Source organism: Oryx dammah, unplaced genomic scaffold (genome assembly GCF_014754425.2).
Source record: "Oryx dammah isolate SB20612 unplaced genomic scaffold, SCBI_Odam_1.1 HiC_scaffold_4, whole genome shotgun sequence".
Taxonomy (NCBI): Eukaryota; Metazoa; Chordata; class Mammalia; order Artiodactyla; family Bovidae; genus Oryx; species Oryx dammah.
This window is the reverse complement of record NW_024070188.1, coordinates 70,233,688-70,255,895: the sequence shown is the minus strand read 5'-3', so window position 1 is coordinate 70,255,895 and position 22,208 is coordinate 70,233,688. Positions and strand designations below refer to the sequence as shown.

General features: G+C 39.2%; 1 protein-coding gene across 2 annotated transcripts in view; it reads left to right on the top strand.

Annotated features, from left to right (window-relative positions):
* Positions 1-7,772: 7,772 nt before the first annotated feature.
* The window catches only part of SHPRH (SNF2 histone linker PHD RING helicase), an 82,822-nt gene continuing 68,386 nt past the window's right edge, over positions 7,773-22,208 (top strand). Inside the window, exons 1-3 of one of the 2 annotated variants that reach the window (XM_040238635.1) lie at positions 7,773-8,022; positions 15,703-16,369; positions 21,735-21,864. In XM_040238635.1, the coding sequence (XP_040094569.1) occupies positions 15,731-16,369; positions 21,735-21,864 (769 nt within the window). In that variant the 5' untranslated portion in view covers positions 7,773-8,022; positions 15,703-15,730. Of the gene's footprint in view, positions 8,023-8,055; positions 8,430-15,702; positions 16,370-21,734; positions 21,865-22,208 lie in introns of those variants that run through there. The other variant, XM_040238636.1, reaches the window with a different exon arrangement.

The following is a 22,208-nucleotide window of genomic DNA, read 5'->3' as shown; positions in this document are numbered from 1 at the left end:
TGAAAAATAGACAAAATTCATTGTCTGTTTTTGCTTTTGCTCCTGTGATTTTGGCATCATATCCAATAAATTATTGCCCAGATTAATGTCGAGAAGCTTTTCCCCTATGTTTTAGTCTAGTAGTTTTACAGTTTCAGGAATTATGTTTATTCCTTTAATCTGCTTTGAGCTGATTTTTGTAGATGATGGGAGAGAAGGGTCAAATTTCATTCTTCTCCATGGGGATATCCGGGTTTCCCAAAACTGAGAAGAGATTAACTTTTCCTTATTATGGGTAATTAGCATTCTTGTCAAAGATCAGTTGACTGCAGTTGTGTGGGTTTATTTCTGGGCTCTCTATTCTGTTACAATGGCCTATATGTCTTTTTTTGCAAGTATAATGTTTTGATATAGCTTTGTAATATAATTTGAAATCAGGACGTATGATACCTCCAACTTTGTTTTCCTTTCTCGAGATTCTTTTGGGGTTCCATATGAATAGTAGAATTGTTATACTACTTCTGTAAAGAATGTCATTGGGACTTTGATAGGGCTTACATTGAACCTATGCACTGAATCTATGCAATCTTCTATTGAATCTTTGGGTAATATGGATATTTTATGAATTCTTCCAATCCACAAACAAAAGATGTCTTTCCACTCATCTGTGTCGCTTGATTTCTTTTACCAATGTTTTATAATTTTCAGTGTATAAGTCTTTTGTGTATTATGTCAAGTTATATATAATATTTTATTCTTTTTGTTGCTACTGTGAATTAAATTGTTTCCTTAATTTCCTTTTCAGCCAGTTTCTGTATTTTGTGTTGTCTGTGTATAGAAACATGACTGATTTTTGTATGTTGACTTTGCACCCTTCAACTTTACTAAATTCATTTATTAATTCTAACAGGTTTTGTTACTTGAGTCTTGAGAGTTTTCTACATATATAATTATGTTACCTGCAAATAGAGAAAAATTTACTTCTCCCTTTCCAATTTGGATGCTTTTTATTTCTCTTTTCTTAACTCATTGCCTTGGCTAGGACTTCCAGTACTATACTGAATAGAAGCGGTAAGAGTGAGCATTATTGCCTTGCACCAGTTATTGAAGGGAAAGTTTTCATTTTTTCCTCACTGAATATGATGTTAGCTGTGAGCTCTTCATAAATGGCCTTTGTTGTGAACTTTGGAAGAATGTATTCTGTTGCTTTTGGATGGAATGTTCTGTGTATATTTGTTAAGTTCATGTGATCTGATGTTTTCTTAATGATATTCTGTCTAGACGATCTATCCATCGATATAAATTATTACATTTCTATTTCTCACTTTAGTCTGTTAATACATGCTTTCTATATTTAGGTGCCCCTATGTTGGGTGTATAAAAATTTACAAATGTTAGATCCTTGATGTTGGATTGACCCCTTTATGATTATAGAATGCCCTTTTTTTGTCTCTTATTATAGTCTTTGTTTTAAAATCTATTTTGTCTGATATGAGTATAGCTACCCCATCTTTCTTTTGGTTTCCATTTGAATAGAACAGCTTTTTCCATCCTTTCATTTTCAGTCTATGCATTTCTGAAGTGAGTCTCTGGTACAAGTGTAAAGATGAGTCTTTTTTACCCATTAAGCCACTCTATGTCTTTCAATTGAGGAATTTATTACATTTACATTTAAAGTAATTATTGATATGTATTTATTTACAGCTATGCTGTTAATTATTTTCTAGTTGTTTCATAATTCCTCTCTGTTTCTTTCTTCTCTTTCTCTCCTCCTTTATAATTTGCTAACTTTGCTTATTGGTATTTTTTAATTCCTTTCTCTTTAACTTTTGTACATCTACTTTCTTCTTTGTGGTTACCATTAGGCTTACATATAACAACTTATAAGAACTTAAGCTTGATAACATTCTAAGGCTCTATATTTCTGCTCTCTACCTCCACCAGGCTTTATATTTTAGAAGCCACATCTTATATCTTTTTATCTTGTATGAAAATATTAGTCTTTCAGTCATGTCCAACTCTCTGTGATCTCATGGACCATAGCTCTGTCCATGGAATTCTCCAGGTAAGAAAACTGGAGTGGGTAGCCATTCTGTTATTCACAGGATCTTCCCAGACCAGTGATTGAATGTGGGTCTCCCACACTGCAGGTAGATTCTTTACCATCTGAGCCACAAGGGAAGCCTTATGTATCCCTTAACTAATGATTGCAGTTATAGTCCTTTATCATATGATTCTTTTGCATTATTCTCTAGTACTCTGTATCTCATCTTCTAATTATCATGAGATTGTCTTTGTAGAGCAGATTATTTCAATTTTAAAGAATTAAATCTAATAAATTTAAAAAAATAATTTATTGTTTTATTGAAATTTAATAAAATAATAGTCCAGCTTATCAGTTTTTTTTCCACATATTATGTTTTTGGTAGACTATCTAAAAGTACCCCCTTCATCACCATACCCAAAGTTTTCTACGTTTTCTTTCACGCTATCTTTTAAGAGTTTTATACTTCCACATTTTATATTTATAGGGTTGACCAAAAGGTTTGTTCTGGTTTTTCCATAAGATGTTATTGAAAGACCCAAACAAACTTTTTGGCTGACACAATAGACCTGTGATCTATTTTTCGTGAATTCTTGTGAAGGTGATTTTGTCATTTTTGAAGTATGAAAAGATTTCCAGGATTGGTACCCCAGTTTATAACATTATAGCTATGGAAAATAAGGATTTGGTTTACACGAGCTTGTTTTTTAACCATAAAGGATCTATTAGTTTTTAAGTTGGAAATCATTTGCTCAAGGGGTTTCTAAATATCTGTCTTTACATTGGTTTCACTAGAGTTACCTGGATGGTTGGATGGATTTGGTTTATTTTATAAAAGTTAATTTTTAGGAACTAATAATCAAGAAGGGACTTTAAGACATATGAACATAATTGACGATATATGCTACTTACTGTGTTTAAGTGCCCAATATTCTACTGGAGATCAGTGGAAAAATAACTCCAGAAAGATTGAAAGCATGGAGCCAAAGCAAAAACAATACCCAACTGTGGATGTGACTGGTGATAGAAGCAAGGTCCGATGCTGTAAAGAGCAATATTGCATAGGAACCTGGAATGTTAGGTCCATGAATCAAGGCAAATTGGAAGTGGTCAAACAGGAGATGGCAAAAGTAAATGGTGACATTCTAGGAATCAGTGAACTAAGATGGACTGGAATGGGTGAATTTAACTCAGATAACCATTATATCTACTACTATGGGCAGGAATCCCTTAGAAGAAATGGAGTAGCCATCATGGTCAACAAAAGAGTCTGAAATGCAGTACTTGGATGCAATCTCAAAAACGACAGAATGATCTCTGTTCATTTCCAAGGCAAACCATTTAATATCACGGTAATCCAAGTCTATGCCCCAACCAGTAACGTTGAAGAAGCAAAAGTTGAACGGTTCTATGAAGACCTACAAGATCTTTTAGAACTAACACCCCCCAAAAAGATGTCCTTTTCATTATAGGGGACTGGAATGCAAAAGTAGAAAGTCAAAAAACACCTGGAGTAGCAGGCAAATTTGGGCTTGGAGTACGGAATGAAGCAGGGCAAAGGCTAATAGAGTTTTGCCAAGAGAATGCACTGGTCATAGCAAATACCCTCTTCCAAAAACACAAGAGAAGACTCTACACATGGACATCACCAGATGGTCAATACTGAAATCAGATTGACTATATTCTTTGCAGCAAAAGATGGAGAAGCTATATACAGTCAACAAAAACAAGACCGGGAGCTGACTGTGGCTCAGATCATGAACTCCTTATTGCCATATTCAGACTGAAATTGAAACAAGTGGGGAAAACCACTTGACCATTCAGGTATGACCTAAATCAAATCCCTTATGATTATACAGTGGAAGTGAGAAATAGATTTAAGGGCCTAGATCTGATAGACTGCCTGATGAACTATGGACGGAGGTTCGTGACACTGTACAGGAGACAGGGATCAAGACCATCCCCATGGAAAGAAATGCAAAAAAGCAAAATGGCTGTCTGAGGAGGTCTTAAAAATAGCTGTGAAAAGAAGAGAAGTGAAAAGCAAAGGAGAAAAGGAAAGATATAAGCATCTGAATGCAGAGTTCCAAAGAATAGCAAGGAAAAATAGCAAGAAAGAAAGCCTTGCTCAGCGATCAATGCAAAGAAATGGAGGAAAATGATAGAATGGGGAGATACCAAGGGAACATTTCATGCAAAGATGGGCACAATAAAGGACAGAAATGGTATGGACCTAACAGAAGCAGAAGATATTAAGAAGAAGTGGCAGGAATACATGGAAGAACTGTACAAAAAAGATCTTTATGACCAAGATAATCATGATGGTGTGATCACTCACCTAGAGCCAGACATCCGGGAATGTGAAGTCAAGTGGGCCTTAGAAAGCATCACTACGAACAAAGCTAATGGAGGTGATGGAATTCCAGTTGAGCTATTTTAAATCCTGAAAGATGATGCTGTGAAAGTGCTGCACTCAATATGCCAGCAAATTTGGAAAACTCAGCAGTGGCCACAGGACTGGAAAAGGTCAGTTTTCATGCCAACCTCAAAGAAAGGCAATGCCAAAGAATGCTCAAACTACCGCACAATTGCACTCATTTCACATACTAGTAAAGTAATGTTCAAAATTCTCTAAGCCAGGCTTCAGCAATACGTGAACTGTGAACTTCCAGATGTTCAACCTGGTTTTAGAAAAGGCAGAGGAACCAGAGATCAAATTGCCAACATCTGCTGGATCATGGAAAAAGCAAGACAGTTCCAGAAAAACATCTATTTCTGCTTTATTGACTATGCCAAAGCCTTTGACTGTGTGGATCACAATAAACTGTGGAAAATTCTGAAAGAGATGGGAATACCAGACCACCTAACCTGCCTCTTGAGAAACCTATATGCAGGTCAGGAAGTGACAGTTAGAACTGGACAGGGAACAACAGACTGGTTCCAAATAAGAAAAGGAGTACGTCAAGGCTGTATATTGTCACCCTGCTTATTTAACTTCTATGCAGAGTACATCATGAGAAATGCTGGGCTGGAAGAAGCAGAAGCTGGAATCAAGATTGCCGGGAGAAATATCAATCACCTCAGATATGCAGATGACACCACCCTTATGGCAGAAAGTGAAGAGGAACTAAAGAGCCTCTTGATGAAAGTGAAAGAGGAGAGTGAAAAAGTTGGCTTAAAGCTCAACATTCAGAGAACAAAGATGATGGCATCCGGTCCCATCACTGCATGGCAAATAGATGGGGAAACAGTGTCAGACTTAATTTTGGGGTGCTCCAAAATCACTGCAGATGGTGACTGCAGCCATGAAATTAAAAGACGCTTACTCCTTGGAAGAAAAGTTATAACCAACCTAGATAGCATATTCAAAAGCAGAGACATTACTTTGCCAACTAAGGTCCATCTAGTCAAGGCTATGGTTTTTCCAGTGGTCATGTATGGATGTGAGAGTTGGACTGTGAAGAAGGCTGAGCACCGAAGAATTGATGCTTTTGAACTGTGGTGTTGGAGAAGACTCTTGAGAGTCCCTTGGACTGCAAGGAGATCCAATCAGTCCATCCTAAAGGAGATGAGTCCTGAGTTTTCATTGGAAGGACTGTTGTTGAAGCTGAAACTCCAATACTGACTCAATGGACATGAGTTTGGGTAAACTCCTGGAGTTGGTAGTGGACAGGAAGGCCTGGCGGGCTGCAGTCCATGAGGTCACAAAGAGTTGGACATGACTGAGCGACTGAACTGAACTGATATGAAGAACTGACACACTGGGAAAGATCCTCATGCTGGGAACGATTGAAGGCAGGAGGAGAAGGGGATGAGACAGGATGAGATGGTTGGATGGCATCACTGACTTGATGGACATGAGTTCGAATAAGCTTCAGGAGTTGTTGATGATGGACAGGGAAGCCTGGCATGCTACAGTCCATGTGGTCGCAAAGAGCCGGACAAGACTGAGCGACTGAACTGAACTGAACTGAGGCGTGAACAGCTGCTTCACAGCTGGGAGCTTCCAGAATGCTAAGGTGCAAAAATGAGTCACGTTTTCTGAAATTAGCTCTGGTGAGTCTATATTGAAAAACACATTACTCCATAGAGAACTACTCAAAGGCTATACTTTGAAAATACAGGACTGAACATATACAGCTTTGTAAAAACTGTTCAAATCTTAATTGTAAGCATATGCTACTGTATTATAATTCTCTGTATTACATCAGAGAGTTTAAATAACATCTCTAGATATATAACTGGATCCCTAGTTTACTATTTTTGTACAGGTTAACAATAATGTCTGTAGAGACCAATTACTCAATAACATTGAACAAAAATGAAATGAGGCTGGGCTTATTTAAAAATATCTCTACCTGGCACCAGCAGGACTTGGTAAAATTATGAGCTTGATTTTCTGCTCCATTGGTGAAATGTGACATAAAACTATCAAAGATCACCTGTCGCAGCGCCATATACATTTAAATACGGAGTTTCAAATTACATTTCCAAAAGAAAGGCTCCATTATATCCTGCACTTAATAAAAGGCTTAGTTCTCCAATGAAGTGGGATTCTGCTTGCCTACTCTTCCAGCACTGCTGCTGCTGCTGCTAAGCCGCTTCAGTCGTGTCCAACTCTGTGCGACCCCATAGACGGCAGCTCACCAGGCTCCCCCGTCCCTGGGATTCTCCAGGCAAGAACACTGGAGTGGGTTGCCATTTCCTTCTCCAATGCATGAAAGTGAAAATTGAAAGGGAAGTCGCTCAGTGGTAGCGCTACTTTTTTAGCTTGCCTCCGAAACTCTGGATAGGTCACGGATTTTCACTGAATTCTAAGTGGTTTTGTTTACGGAAATAGCTTCTCTTAGACTTAGAGGTTTGTCATGAAGTTCGGTACTAAGAATATCAACCACTCTGGACTGTCTCAACAGCTAACGGATCCTCCTAGAGGCATGAACTTATTTTTGTGCTTCTGTGATCACACAGGCCAAGACGCACTTCCGCAGCATAATTCTGTCCTCATTAGGTACTCAATCATCGAGTGCCCCATGTCTGAAAGTGTTAGTCGCTTAGCCGAGTCCGACTCTTTGGGACTCCATGGACTGTAGCCCACCAGGCTCCTGCGTCCGTGGGATTCTCCAGGAATGGAGAATGGAGTGGGTTGCCATTTCCTTCTCTTGGGGATCTTCTCCACACAGGGATCGAACTGGGGTCTCCAGCATTGCAGGCAGATTCTTTACTTTCTGAGCCGTTATTTTCCATGCTCTTGGTTCTGAAGCCGCTCAGTGATTTCGGCGTTTACCTAGTCATAAGCCTACCTCCAAGAGGTAGAAGAAAAGGAAAAAAAAAAAAAAAAAAAAGCTTAAGATATTGGAAGTCCAGCTTCGTCACAATACGTGTAGTTTTTTCCTCATCTTAAAAATATTTACTCCCCGAAGAGTCTTTTAAAATAACTTCTGAGTGAGACAAACTTCAACCGCAACTAATTAATGGCTGCTTTCTAGAAACAATTTGCAAGGTGTACCTGTAGAATTCTGGTCTTTTTATTAAAGACACAGCTCTTAACATGTTTCAAGTGTGACCCGAAACCTTCAGCCAGCAGCCCCGCCCACTTCTAAATCCGCTTAGAGTGCCGCCTCTTCCTTTGACGTTCAGCCTATCCCATATTCTCTAATGGCTCAGTGTAGCTATCGCGAGACTCCAACGGTATCCTTCGAGAGTCTCTAACCGTGTGGACTTGCGCAAAAGAGACTCATGAAGCGAGGGTCGGAGAAAAGGGGCGGGGCGTCCCGACGTGCGCGTTCACCTTAACCCCACGCTCCAGCGCGCGCCCGGCATCTAGGCGCTGTGGTTTCTGGGCCCCCCGGGAACCCCGACACAAACCAGCATAAAGCGCGCGTGGCCACCTCAGGCCGATGTTCAGTGGATAGCGAATGCGTGCCCGGGACCTGCAGGGGCATCAGAGGGCCCTGGGCCTTGGTGCAGAAAGGCTCTAGAGGCTTGGAGAAACAGTCTAGGTAGGCGTTTGGGTGATAGAGGGTCAGGGGTCAGAGGTCGGGGGCGGAAGGCGTTTCTGGACGCATACAGAGGTCTCAGGGAGGGACGACTCCGTTGTTTTGGAGCCTGGAAACTAAAAGGCTGAGCGGGGAGCTTCAGCGCGAGTCTCCCCGACCCTTCCCCATCCCCGACGTGTGGGCCTGGGGACCGCCGCGGCTTGCCCGGGACGAAGAGGAGCCGCGGAAGGGAGGCTTGCTTTCCCTCCGCGGACTGGGGCCTACGGTGTCTCGTTCGAGCGTCCTAGGGCCCTTGATCTCGCTCCTCTGCCTCCAGGCAGCTTGTTTGCCCGGCCTGCTGGGAGCCATCGGCGCTGACAGCCTTGTTCAGACTCCTCAAACCGCTTTTGAGTCTTTCGGAAGAAAACTGAGTGGGTATCACCATTCTCCGCAGATACGCCCCTGAGACTGGAACTGGGCAGCTGCCTAGCTTATTGGTGTGTGGGATTGTAACTGTAGTAAAGGGGAGGCCGAGGCCTCTGAGTTAAAGTTCTCGGGTACCTCTGGAATCAGGTTAATTACATTCGCATTCAAAACCAGCCTTGCATTTTGTGCCTTTTGACTCCGTGATAGTTTCTACTTTTCTGAACCAAGATATGTTTTCTGATGGTTGACGGTCACTATCAGATAAACAGGATTAGTAAACAGTGACTCTGTGCCTTTTTTCTAAGGGACTTGACCTTAGCAGTGAAGTAAATACCCTAGATGTTTGGTGTTTTCCTTTTTCCGCCTGCAATGTGGAAGACCTGGGTTCGATCCCTGGGTTGGGAAGATCCCCTGGAGAAGGGAACGGCTACCCACTCCAGTATTCTGGCTTGGAGGATTACATGGACTGTGTGTATATAGTCCATGCTCGCAAAGAGTCGTACGTGACTGAGCGAGTTTCACTACTTCTGTTTGAATTAACTTGTGACTTTAATAAACAAAAATACTTTTAGAGTTATTAGCGCCAGTTTCAATTATTATTTTGGATGATAGCAAGATTGATGAAACTCCCATGAATCGAAATGATACTGTACCATCACCAGAAAGGCTAGTTGGTTTATGATGAGAAATCATGCTGGAAGCAAGATAGTAGTGAGCAGTAGTGGGATAAATGTTCTGTATTCAGTACATGGCACTTCCTAGAGTTTACAGAATCCACTTAGCCAATAAGCTGGCAGTTGAGAATAAAATGCTTTTGAAGGGTGCTATTTATAAATATCCTCTTCTTGTCCGGCCTAAAGAATTGTACTTACAGGATTGTTAAATCTGTTATTAAGAGTTCAGGCTAGAAAGATTTGGGGGAATAGAATCTGCTGGTGAAAAATCAAGGCCTTTTATAAGTATCTGTGACTAACTATATTTTAGAGTTCTGCAGAGGAAAATACTGTCAACCTGCTGGGGTTATCGCTAAGAAAAAGGTTGTGGTAATGGTAGGTCATTGAGAACTTCTCAGCCATCAGTAGTGATTGAGTTTCACTTGCATAAGGTTTACCTTGCAGTGTGATATCTCAAATGTATATACTCTCTATTTTCCTGCATAGCCTAAACCAGGACCTACCATGGGTTTGTTCTATATTATTCAGTATTGGCAGTTATCTTTTAATGAAGAGATAGTAATTTGGAGGGGGGGGAAATCTGAATAAGTTTAATTGATATCCATCTGTTGTATTGTCTTAGTAACAACATTTTATGTTTGTTTCCCAGCAATCTATCTTTGTTTTCTGTTAAAGACACGGATCAGTCAGTTTTCTCTGTTTCACTCTGGGCCAGAAATTGTAAGGTGTAGTTTCACGCTACCTGTAGTCTGTTTGAATGTGGTTGACTGAGATTCAACCAAAAAGAAATTTGAGTAAAAGTACTTCTGGGTCCTTGAGAAGAGAGAGAATATTCACTGAGTTAGAGATCTTTGTTTCACATTACTTTGTATATCATTTCTGTCCTGGCCCTGACCCGGCATTGGGAGTACAGTGCTGAATAGGGTACTGTTCCTGCCCAGCTTTCAAGTAGTTCAGAGTCAAACAGCTGAGAACACTGTAGCAGTTGGAATCAGAAGGAGAGGCCCTTAACTCAGCATACCTGGTTGTGGAACGTTTTGTGGGAGATTAGAATATCGATAGGCCAAAAAGCATGAAAGTGCATTTCATGCAAAAGGTATTTAAAGGAATGAGAATGAAAGTGTGGTTCATGTAGGAAACTGTGATATATAATCATGTTACACCCAAACACTGGTATTTAAGGAGGGGAAGAAGGAAAGAAGAAGATTCATCTGGTCTGAGGAAAATAAGGAGAAGGATTTAGAATTGGAATATGATTAGAGATATATGGAATTTTACTGGGACTTAATAGCTGCCAGTTAACATTATGGTTTTGAGTAGCTTTGATCAAATAATCTTTGGTTCAAGAATTATTCCTAGATAAAAGTCTCCTAAAAAAATAAAGTTAACCAAAACAGGGTAGGGGCAGAGAGAAGGCAGATCATGAATGTTGGGCAGTAGAGAACCGAATGAAAGGAGAGCCTGCTAGAAACCGTGGTATTTATTTTTCTTGAACTTATCATTGTAATTGATAAATACTTTGATAATACTGTGATATTGGAAGAATCAAGTTGGAAGCAAACATCTGAGTGAATGTGCAGATTATAGTGGTATATATAATTTAGAAGATACTGCATGAGGATGAGTGTTACCAGAGAAAAGAACAAAGAGTAAAAGGAAAGTGTTCTGGTTCAATAATAGGTCTATTACAAGACTGTCGTAATAGAAAGGGCACATGTTAACCTCTGTTTGCAATTGATGGCCTCAGACTGGTCCTGGGACTACTATTGATGTACCACCAGATGAGCAGACATTTCCCACCTATGCTGTACTTTGCCAGGAAAGAAATGGATTTCTGTAGGCAGCTAGCTATCCATAACAAGGTTTCTCAAACTTGGCTGGATGCTAGAATCACCAAGTGAGAGTGAAAGTGTTAGTTACTCAGCTGTGTCCAACTCTTTGTAACCCCATGGACTGTAGCCTGCTGGTCTCTTCTGTCCATGGAATTCTCCAGGCAAGAATACTGGAGTGGGTGGCCATCCCCTTCTCCAGGGGATCTTCCCACCTCAGGGATTGAACCCAAGTCTCCTGCATTGTAGGCAGACTCTACTGTCTGAGCCACCAGGGAAGAATCACCAAGGGAACCTAAAAAAATAATGGAGGTAGTGCCTGGGCCCTGCCCCAGAGATGATAATTTAATTGGCTGGGCTAGTACCAGGGCATCAGGAATTTGAAAATTTCCCCCAGGTGGTTCTAGTGTTCAGTCAAATTTGAAACACACTGATCTGTATTTCCCCATCTTGCCACTTTAAAGTTTGGTTATTGTAAAGTGTAGTTTATAGTGTTCTCTGCTGCTGCTAAGTCGCTTCAGTCGTGTCCAATTCTGTGCGACCCCAGAGACGGCAGCCCACGAGGCTCCCCTGTCCCTGGGATTTTCCAGGCAAGAACACTGGAGTGGGTTGCCATTTCCTTCTCCAATGCATGAAAGTGAAAAGTGAAAGTGAAGTAGCTCATAGTGTTCTCAGGGTGATGATAATAGCAACTACCACTTACTGAATATATGCTAAATTTCGGTTGCTGTGCTCTTGTACATACACAGAGAAGCTAGATAATTTCTAAGTGCCAAAGCTAGAATTAGAATTTAGGACCCCAAAACTCACATTCTCTCATATAAGCCACATTGCTTTGCCAGATGTGAGATTCTGTAACCAGTTGCTTTGGGGGCCATTAGAGTTAATGATTTCATCATCACCATGTTACTAATATTATGGTGGTTAGTGAGCTAGATTGTGTAACTGGCCTAGTTCCCTCCCCGTATGTCCCCACCTCTTGACTGAGTCCATCTTTGTGAACTTGCTTTGGCCCATGGAACCTTAGTGTTTTTACCCTGACCAAATGCCAAAAAGTACTTGTGTGATTGGATTTGGACTCTTACTCTTCAGTCACTGTCATAATATCATTCTTGGGTTTTATTGCTGGTACGAGGAAAAGGATGATTATACTTAGGAGAGCCAAGTGGCTTTTCCTGAAACCTAGCCTATATCAGCCAATCCTAAGATAATCTGCAGATCTGTGAAAAAAAATGATTGCTGTCTCCAGGCAGAGCTTTGGGTGATATGTTATACACCATATTTATGATGGTGGCTAACTGATAAACTGGTGTGGAAGACTGACTCGATTGCGGTATTCCAACATGTGCTCTGAGGAAAACTGAACACAGACAAGCACTTAGTTTATTAGGGACTTTCTATATCATTTCTGATCTCTTATCCAAGGTAATAGGGGAGATAAGATGCTTGAAAAGTAGTTAACTATAGTCAGAGGTTGATTGTAGACTGCCACCTCCATATTCATAAACCAAGCACTGACTAAGGGAATGGAATTCTCATGATTGACTTAGAACAGCAGTTTTTGGTAGACATTTTGCAATTATGAAAATGTTCAATTATTGTCAGTCCATTACAGTAGCTTCTGGTCACATAGAGCTTTTGAGCACTTGAACTGTGGCTAGGGAGAATGAAGAGCTGAGTTTAAATCTTTTTGTTTTTTGTTTTTAACATAAATACTACCTCTTAAAGTTAGATGCAGCTGTCGGCATCCTTATGGGACTACACAAACAACTTCTTTGGGGCTGTTGAGGAAACCACTCTCCTTTTAAGTCACAAAGCTAACATGTTCCTCAGTAAGAGAAAGGTTCTGTCAACAAGGAAATGAGGTAGATCTTAGGTAGATAAATAATATTACTTGTTTGTTTCATGGTTATTGTCCTATTCAGATTTTTCTATTTATTGGGCCAGCTTTACTCATTACATTTTGTTAGTAAATTATGCATTGTATCAATACATTTCAAGTTTATTAGAATAAAGCTATTAAGAGTTTTTAATTCACTTCTATACCTGCTCTTTGTTTTTACCTTTTAAATCAGTTTTATTAAGATAAATTACGTACAATAAAATACAACAATTTTATATATACAATTTGATGAATTTTGACAAATGTATAAAATCATGTGATCACCTGTGGAACATTTCTGTTACCCCAAACGTTTCCCTTCTGCTTCTTTGCTGTCAGTCACACCTCTTAACACTTCCTGACCCCTGGAAACCATAATCTGCTTTCTAACACTAGATTCTTTCTTTCTCTAGAATTTCATATAAATGGAATCAGGCACTATATAGTCTTTGACATCTGGCTTCCTTCACTTAGTATAATGTGTTAAAAATTCATCCGTGTTATATGTATCAATAGTTTATTATGAGGAGCATTCTGTTTGTTTATCCAATCATCAGGTGATGAACATTTGGGTTGTTTCCAGGTTTAGGCATTTATTAACAAAATTGGTATTAACAAATTCAAGTTTAGGTTTTTTATGATTCTGTGTTTTTTATTTCTCTTAGGTAAACACCTGTGAGTGGGATTAATAGGCTGTGCAGAAAGTATATATTTAATTTGTAAGAAGTTGACAAACTTTTCCTATTGGAATGTTTGAGAATTCAGTTTTAGTTATTCGGTGTCTTTAACATTTTAACTGTTCTACTAGATATGTAGTTTCTCATTGTGGTTTATGAGTTGAATTTGCAATGCCTGAATGACTGACATGGGACTTCCCTGATGGCTCAGACGGTAAGGCGTCTGCCTACAACGCAGGAGACCCGGGGTTTGACCCCTGGGTTAGGAAGATGCCCTGGAGAAGGAAATGGCAACCCACTCCAGTACTCTTGCCTGGAAAATCCCATGGATGGGGGAGCCTGGTAAGCTATAGTCCATGGGGTTGCAAAGAGTCAGACACGACTGAGCAACTTCACTAAATGACTGACAATGGTAAGGATATTTTCATGTGTTTATTTGGCACTTAGAGATCATCTTTCGTGAAATGACCATTCAGCAATTTTGTCCATTTTTTAAATAAGGTTTTTCTTAAATTGGTTTGCAAGAGTTATGTATATATTTCACATATAAATCTTTCATCAGATCTCTATGCTATTTTCTCTTTTTATGAAGACTTGACAGTTTTAAGACTAAGAAATTTACAACTTTGTTTAAAGTTAATTATCTTTTAAAGGAGTGTAAAAACAAAAAAAAAGAATATTAATATTTTTACAGATATTTTTCATTCATAATGCTTTTTTTCTTTGTGTAGGTCCAAATTCCCATCTAATATCATTTTCCTCTACCTTGAGTACTTCATTTAACATTTCTTGTGCTGAGAGTCTCCACTTTAGGTTCCACTACCAGGTCCCACCACTACCTGCCCCACCACTAAACATGGCCGCCCCCTTGGTGATGCTGTCATCTCTTGGGCTAATACATTCACGCTGTCACTTAGCTTTCCATTCTGATCCCTTCTGTGTCATTCTTTACGAAGCCCTCCAAGTGTCTGGACAGCTGAGCTGTCCCATCGTTTTATCTTAGGGCTAGATTGGGGGCAGAATAATTGAGAATGGGTTGTTAGCAGGGGTAGAGGAGTATAGACTGCTCTGTGTGCTGAGTTTGTCTTCACAAAACCAAAACGCAGCTTGATGTTTGTACTGAATTAAATACCATGGTTTGATCTACGCTACTTTTATATCCTCTCCTCAAATACGGGATGGTGTTGAATACTTACTGGGGACTTATCCAGTACCTGGCTGGATTTTATTTAAAAAATGAGATTACTGAGAATATATATTAAACTGCACTTGAAGCCAAATTTTATTTATACATTCCTTTCTCTTTTTTTTCAGCTACATGCTTGGAATACATTGGATTACGCACCAACCATCATTGTGACTTTATGATTTAACTTCTCTGAGTTCTGTGTTACATATAGGAATTGGCTGTTCTTTTGGGAAAAGGGAAAGGCTACCCACTCCAGTATTCTTGCCTGGAGAATTCCATGGACTGTATAGTCCATGGGGTCACAAAGAGTCAGACATGACTAAGTGACTTTAAATATATATATATAGTTTAGTGCCTGCCTTATATAGGCTACTTTCAACTTAATTGAAAAAGCTTTCTTTTCTTTTTTTCCTATATTTTAAAATTATTTTCTTTTATTGTCTCTGCCTTATTTCCACTCATTGCTATCTGTCACCATCTTATTTCTTGTCCAGCTGTCCTCTTATTCTGTTTATCAGCTAATTCATAAAAAGAAATACATTTCCATATTTTCATATTCCTCTTTTGAGAAAGAATATATTTTTAGAGATTTTAAAGCTATGTCAGAGTCAAGTGAACCCTTTGGAATTATAAAGCAAAATTAAATCCTGTAATAATTATATGAGTTTAAGTGTTACTAAAAGTTTTCAAATAAGCATTTCTAGAATATTTGAGAGATTTACCCATCATGCATTCAAAAATCATTATACATATTTTTAGAATTTATTTTAAACAAAAATTCGTCTATGTTAAATTTCTCTAAAAAGACCGTTAAGATCATTAGGATTTATGTGATACAAGAGATTATAGTCAATATGTTCCATAACTGTATTTGACTTATTAAAAACAATTATCCATTGCTTTATGTATCTCTTTAAAGATTTCATGTTATGTGTGGGATTATTATTCTATGTTTAATTGCTCATCTGGGAATATTTTAATACTAAAATCCTCTCTTGGAATGTCTGCTGTTGTGTTTATCTTCTAGGGTTCACATTTACCAAGAGAACTTGAGGATGAGCAGCCGACGGAAACGTGCTCCCCCAGTGAGGGTAGATGAGGAAAAGCAACAGCAGCTTTGCTGGAATATGCATGAGGACAGAAGGAATGAACCTTTCACCTTAACCGATGACAAGCAGTCCTGCCCAGGTTTCGACCCCTCTCCTGCTCACCGCATCATCGTAGATGGCAGTCTACAGGAAGAAGTGGCTCATAGAGAAAAGAAGAGATGTTCCAAAGCCGTGAGCATCTCAAAATCAATTGATAAAGAAGAGACTGGTGGTGTTTTTTCTCCTTTGTCTGTAAAGCTGAATATTGTAATTTCTCCCTATCACTTTGATAATTCTTGGAAAGCATTTCTAGGAGAATTCACTCTTCAGCTTCTTCCTGAACAGTGTTTAATTCAGAATTTTTCTGAAAAGAGTTTTACACTAATGAGTCCCAAGTTGAGCAATCAGTTCCTGATCTATGTTCATTCAGGATGTGAAAATGTAGAGAAAAAAGAAAGAGGACTCAGAGAGCCAATCAGTATCTGTGACAAGGGAATACAAGTGGAGTCGTCCTTCAGCAGTGAAATGTTAGAAGATTTGGGATGGCTGCAAAAGAAGAAAAGAATAAAACTTTACCAAAAACCAGAAGAAAATAACATTATCAAGGTATCAATTTATGTGGTGTCCTTTAAGGTTCTTCTGCATTGGATACCCCATTTTGAAATTAATTTAGAAGGAAGCACTATAAAGCCAGCGATAAGCATTTCATAATTAAGTGTCAAAGTACACTTCATTGGGGGCATTCAATAACTATAAAAATATATATTTTTTATATATCATAGCCAGTCATTTCCAGGCTGTACTTCTTTGGGATCTTCCTGATTCACCCTTTCCAGCTCTACTCTGTGACTCCTTTTGATGTTCATTATCTCTTTCTCTTCCAGTAGCAATCCTTTAGTCATTGCCTTTTCACTTCTTTCATCTCCTTTGTCTCTGGGCTGGTATTATATGAATGCAAATGCAATTCTAGTCTATTTTCAGTTCAGTTCAGTTCAGTCACTCAGTTGTGTCCAGCTCTTCGCAACCCGATGAATCGCAGCACGTCAGGCCTCCCTGTCCATCACCAACTCCCGGGGTTTACTCAAACTCATATCCATCAAGTCGGTGATGCCATCCACCCATCTCATCCTCTGTTGTCCCCTTCTCCTCCTGCCCCAAATCCCTCCCAGCATCAGAGTCTTTTCTAATGAGTCCACTCTTTGCATGAGGTGGCCAAAGTATTGGAGTTACACCTTTAGCATCAGTCCTTCCAAAGAAATCCCAGGGCTGATCTCCTTCAGAATGGACTGGTTGGATCTCCTTGCAGTCCAAGGGACTCTCAAGAGTCTTCTCCAACACCACAGTTCAGAAGCATCAGTTCTTCGGCGCTCAGCTTTTTTCACAGTCCAACTCTCACCTACATACATAACCACTGGAAATCCTTTGTTGGCAAAGTAATGTCTGCTTTTCAATATGCTGTCTAGGTTGGTCATAACGTTCCTTCCAAGGAGTAAGCATCTTTTAATTTCATGGCGCAGTCACCATCTGCAGTGATTTTGGAGCCCAAAAAATTAAAGTCTGAAACATTTCCTCTGTTTCCCCATCTATTTCCCATGAGGTGATAGAACCAGATGCCATGATCTTCGTTTTCTGAAAGTTGAGCTTTAAGCCAGCTTTTTCACTCTCCTCTTTCACTTTCAACAAGAGGCTTTTTATTTCCTCTTCACTTTCTGCCATAGGGTGGTGTCATCTGCATATCTGAGGTGATTGATATTTCTCCTGGCAATCTTGATTCCAGCTTGTGCTTCTTCCAGCACAGCATTTCTCATGATGTGCTCTGCATAGAAGTTAAATAAGCCAGATGACAATATACAGCCTTGTTGTACTCCTTTTCCTGTTTGGAACCAGTCTGTTGTTCCATGTCCAGTTCTAACTGTTGCTTCCTGACCTGCATACAGGTTTCTCAAGAGGCAGGTCAGGTGGTCTGGTATTCCCATCTCTTTCAGAATTTTCCACAGTTTGTTGTGATCCACACAGTCAAAGGCTTTGGTATAGTCAAAAGCAGAAATAGATATTTTTTTTGGAACTGTCTTGCTTTTTCTATGATCCAGCAGATGTTGGCAATTTGATCTCTAGTTCTTCTGCCTTTTCTAAAACCATCTTGAACATCTGAAAGTTCACGGTTCATGTACTCCTGAATCCTGGCTTACAGAATTTTGAGCATTACTTTACTAGCGTGTGAGATGAGCTCAATTGTGCAGTAATTTGAGCATTGTTTGGCATTGCCTTTCTTTGGAATTGGAATGAAAACTAACCTTTTCCAGTCCTGTGGTCACTGCTGAGTTTTCCAAATTTGCTGGCATATTGAGTGCAGCACTTTCACAGCATCATTCAGGATTTGAAACAGCTCAACTGGAATTCCATCACCTCCACTCGCTTTATTTGTAGTGATGCTTTCTAAGGCCCACTTGACTTCATATTCCAGGATGTCTGGCTCTAGTTGAGTGATTACACCATTGTGATTATCTGGGTCGTGAAGATCTTTTTTGTACAGTTCTCTGTATTCTTGCCACCTCTCCTTAATGTCTTCTGCTTCTCTTAGGTCCATACCATTTCTGTCCTTTATCGAGCCCATTTTTGCATGAAGTGTTCCCTTGGTATCTCTCATTTTCTTGAAGAGATCTCTGGTCTTTCCCATTCTGTTGTTTTCCTCTATTTCTTTGCATTGATTGCTGAGGAAGGCTTTCTTATCTCTCCTTGCTGTTCTTTGGAACTCTACATTCAGATGCATATATATTTCCTTTTCTCCTTTGCTTTTTCGCTTCTCTTCTTTCCACAGCTATTTGTAAGGCCTCCCCCGACAGCCATTTTGCTATTGTGCATTTCTTTTCCATGAGGATGGTCTTGATCCCTGTCTCCTGTACAATGTCATGAACCTCCGTCCATAGTTCATCAGGCACTCTACCTATCAGATCTAGTCCCTTAAAGCTATTTCTCACTTCCACTGTATAATCATAAGGGATTTGATTTAGGTCATGCCTGAATGGTCTAGTGGTTTTGCCCACTTTCTTCAATTAAAGTCTGAATTTGGCAATAAGGAGTTCATGATCTGAGCCACAGTCAGCTTCCGGTCTTGTTTTTGCTGATTGTATAGAGCTTCTCCATCTTTGGCTGCAAAGAATATAATCAATCTGTTTTCAATATTGACCATCTGGTGATGTCCATGTGTAGAGTCTTGTGTTGTTGGAAGAGGGTGTTTGCTATGACCAGTGCTTTCTCTTGACAAAACTCTTATTAGCCTTTGCCCTGCTTCATTCCGTATTCCAAGGCCAAATTTGCCTGCTACTCCAGGTGTTTCTTGACCTCCTACTTTTGCATTCCAGTCCCCTGTAATGAAAAGGACATCTTTCTTGGGTGTTAGTTCTAAAAGGTCTTGTAGGTCTTCATAGAACCATTCAACTTCAGCTTCTTCAGCATTACTGGTTGGGGCCTAGGTTTGGATTACTGTGATATTGAATGGTTTGCCTTGGAAACGACCAGAGATCATTCTGTCATTTTTGAGATTGCATCCAAGTACTGCATTTCGGATTCTTGTTGACCATGATGGCTACTCCATTTCTTCTAAGGGATTCCTGCCCATAGTAGTAGATATAATGGTCATCTGAGTTAAATTCACCCATTCCAGTCCATTTTAGTTCACTGATTCCTAAAATGTCAGTGTTCACTCTTGCCATCTCCTGTTTGACCACTTCCAATTTGCCTTGATTCATGGACCTAATATTCCAAGTTCCTATGCAATATTGCTCTTTACAGCATCGGACCTTTCTTCTATCACTAGTCACATCCGCAACTGGGTATTGTTTTTGCTTTGGCTCCATCCCTTCATTCTTTCTGGAGTTACTTCTCCACTGATCTCCAGTAGCATATTGGGCACCTACTGACCTGTGGAGTTCCTCTTTCAATATCCTATCGTTTTGCCTTTTCATACTGTTCATGGGGTTCTCAAAGCAAGAATACTGAAGTGGTTTGCCATCCCCTTCTCCAGTGGACCACATTCTAGTCTACTTATGCCTACAGAATTAACTATAATCTGGCATATAAGTCTCTCCTTTGATAGACCTTTGTCTCCTCCAGCTTTATCTGTCTCCTTCTCAACTCTTTATCACTCTGCTTTTTATTCTGTCCCAGAAACTACAAATTGATTTGTTTCCTGCATACACCCTGATGTCTTTCTGCATCTGTGCTTTCACTTTCACACTTCTGCCTGGATTGTTGCTTCCTCATCCCTCAAAACTCCTGGTCATTCCTCATTGTGCAGCTCGGGGTTTACTTCATCTGGGGAGATCTTTTCTTAAACTCCATGGCTGGTGTTATATGCTCTTCCCCCATAATACCTGATGCACATGCTTATTTTTGCCTTGATCGCTTGTGGTGTACTTCCATTTTAGACCTCCCCCCCCTCACTCGACTATGAAGTTTTTTTAATCTTCACAACCCAATAGAATACCAAATACTAAACAGATTTTCAGCAAATGGCTGAATAAATTTATGATTCATTTCAGGCTCTACTATTCACTAGCCAAGTAACTTTTTGTGACTCTTTTAAAGACTCTAATTTCAGCTTCTTTCCATATGAAATGTAAATAATATTCATTTTACCTCATACAACTGTGCTGAAAATCAGAGGAGGTAATGTAAGTAAATGTACTTCGAACTATAAAGAAGTTAATATGTCTTCATGCTAATACTTGAAATATACTTGAATATACTTGATTCAATACGTGGAATTCTAAAATGTTAAATTCACTTTTGTTCAGTTGAAAACATCACACGTGTGTTATACATTTCTCACACTAAAAAGCAGTTATATCAATAGCCCTATTTATAGCTTCAGAATTGACTGAGGAAAGGAGAAATTTTAGAAGCATTAGATTGGAATTAATTCTTCCCTGTACAGTCAAACTTTGCAACCTAGCATCCCCTCTCTGGTGACTGTGAGTGCCATAAATTGTGGCTCAAGTTAAAAACAGATTTAAGAATTTGTGGTTTGTATGCCTGTGTTCTGTCCACTTCTCACCCACGTCAAGTCTTGATCTCTTCTGTCTTCCCTAATCCCTACTTTTATAAATATTTAAACACTTACTGCTGCGATACCAGGGCCTCTCTAAGCAAACACAGAGCAGAATACAAATAATAATGAAAAGTATTCTTTGCCACTTATTCCAGTGTAATGCTTATTGAATTTTGTTCTTTACTGAAAGAATGTGAGACTCTCAGTGATCATGGAATCAGGCCCAGCATAATACAGGGAAATGAAGGAAACTGTGTTTGTTGATTATCTACCATTAGGAACTTTTAAAATTATACTAAGTGGGCTATCTCATATAGTTGTCTCTCCATTTTGCAAATGACAACATTTGGGTTAAAATCAATCATTTTTTGTATTCTTTTAGCTCTTAAATATCAATGCCAGTATTAAAATTCAAGTATTTTGACTGGAAAGCTTTATACTACATTGTTTCACCAAAGTCAAGCTGTACAGCTTTAATCAGGGCCTATTTTCCTGAACATTTTAGTGTTTGATCTAGTAATAAGGATTAGTAAAACCTATCTGCGTTTAAGAATCTTCTTGGGGAATCTGTATTTTTAACCAGCGCCACTGATTATTCTGATGCTCATCTAGCTGGGAAATCACTGACTTGGTCGGTAGAACTGGCGTCCTCATCACAGTCTCGCAGGTCTGGCTCCAGTTAGGGAAATATTTTTTTCTAGCTACTTCAGTGGTACATCATACATAGTAAGCACTGCATTTGCAGAATAAATTTGTTATTGAAAGTGGAAATATCTGAGATTTGGTAGGTATATATTTAGAGTTTGTGGGGTAAATACTCTGAATACCTTTAAAACTGATGGTGTTAAAAATGTTTCTTATATGGTCATAAAAAAGGTGTAGTACAGTCAAAACTTTTTAATGTTGATTAATTATTTATAGGTTGGAATTTATCTTTTGGAAGCTGGCCTAGCAAAACCAGATTTTCTGAGTGACGCAGGTTCAAGAATGAAAAAGTTCAATCAACTCATGAAGAGAGTGATGGAAAAGCTATACAATTTTATTATTCCAGGTAATTTTTAAAGTAAACTTTAAAATTGCTGCTACTGAAGAGCTGTGAATTTCTCCCAAATCCTGTATATAACAACCAGAAAAACAGCTAATAAAACCATAATAAAATTGAACAACCAACATAAAATTGCTATATGACAAAGTTATACTTATCTTAAATGCCCCCACTACTATACTTTTTGTCTTTTTTTTTTTTTTGCTTAATAATATGCTTAGCTTATAGTGTGTACTCAAGAAATGTTGATGGCATCGCTAGGCAGAATATAAAGGGATCTGAGCTGATTGGAATTTTTGCATTATTGCTGTGTTTTTTTTTTTTTTTTGTCATGGCCAGAGATTCTTGGC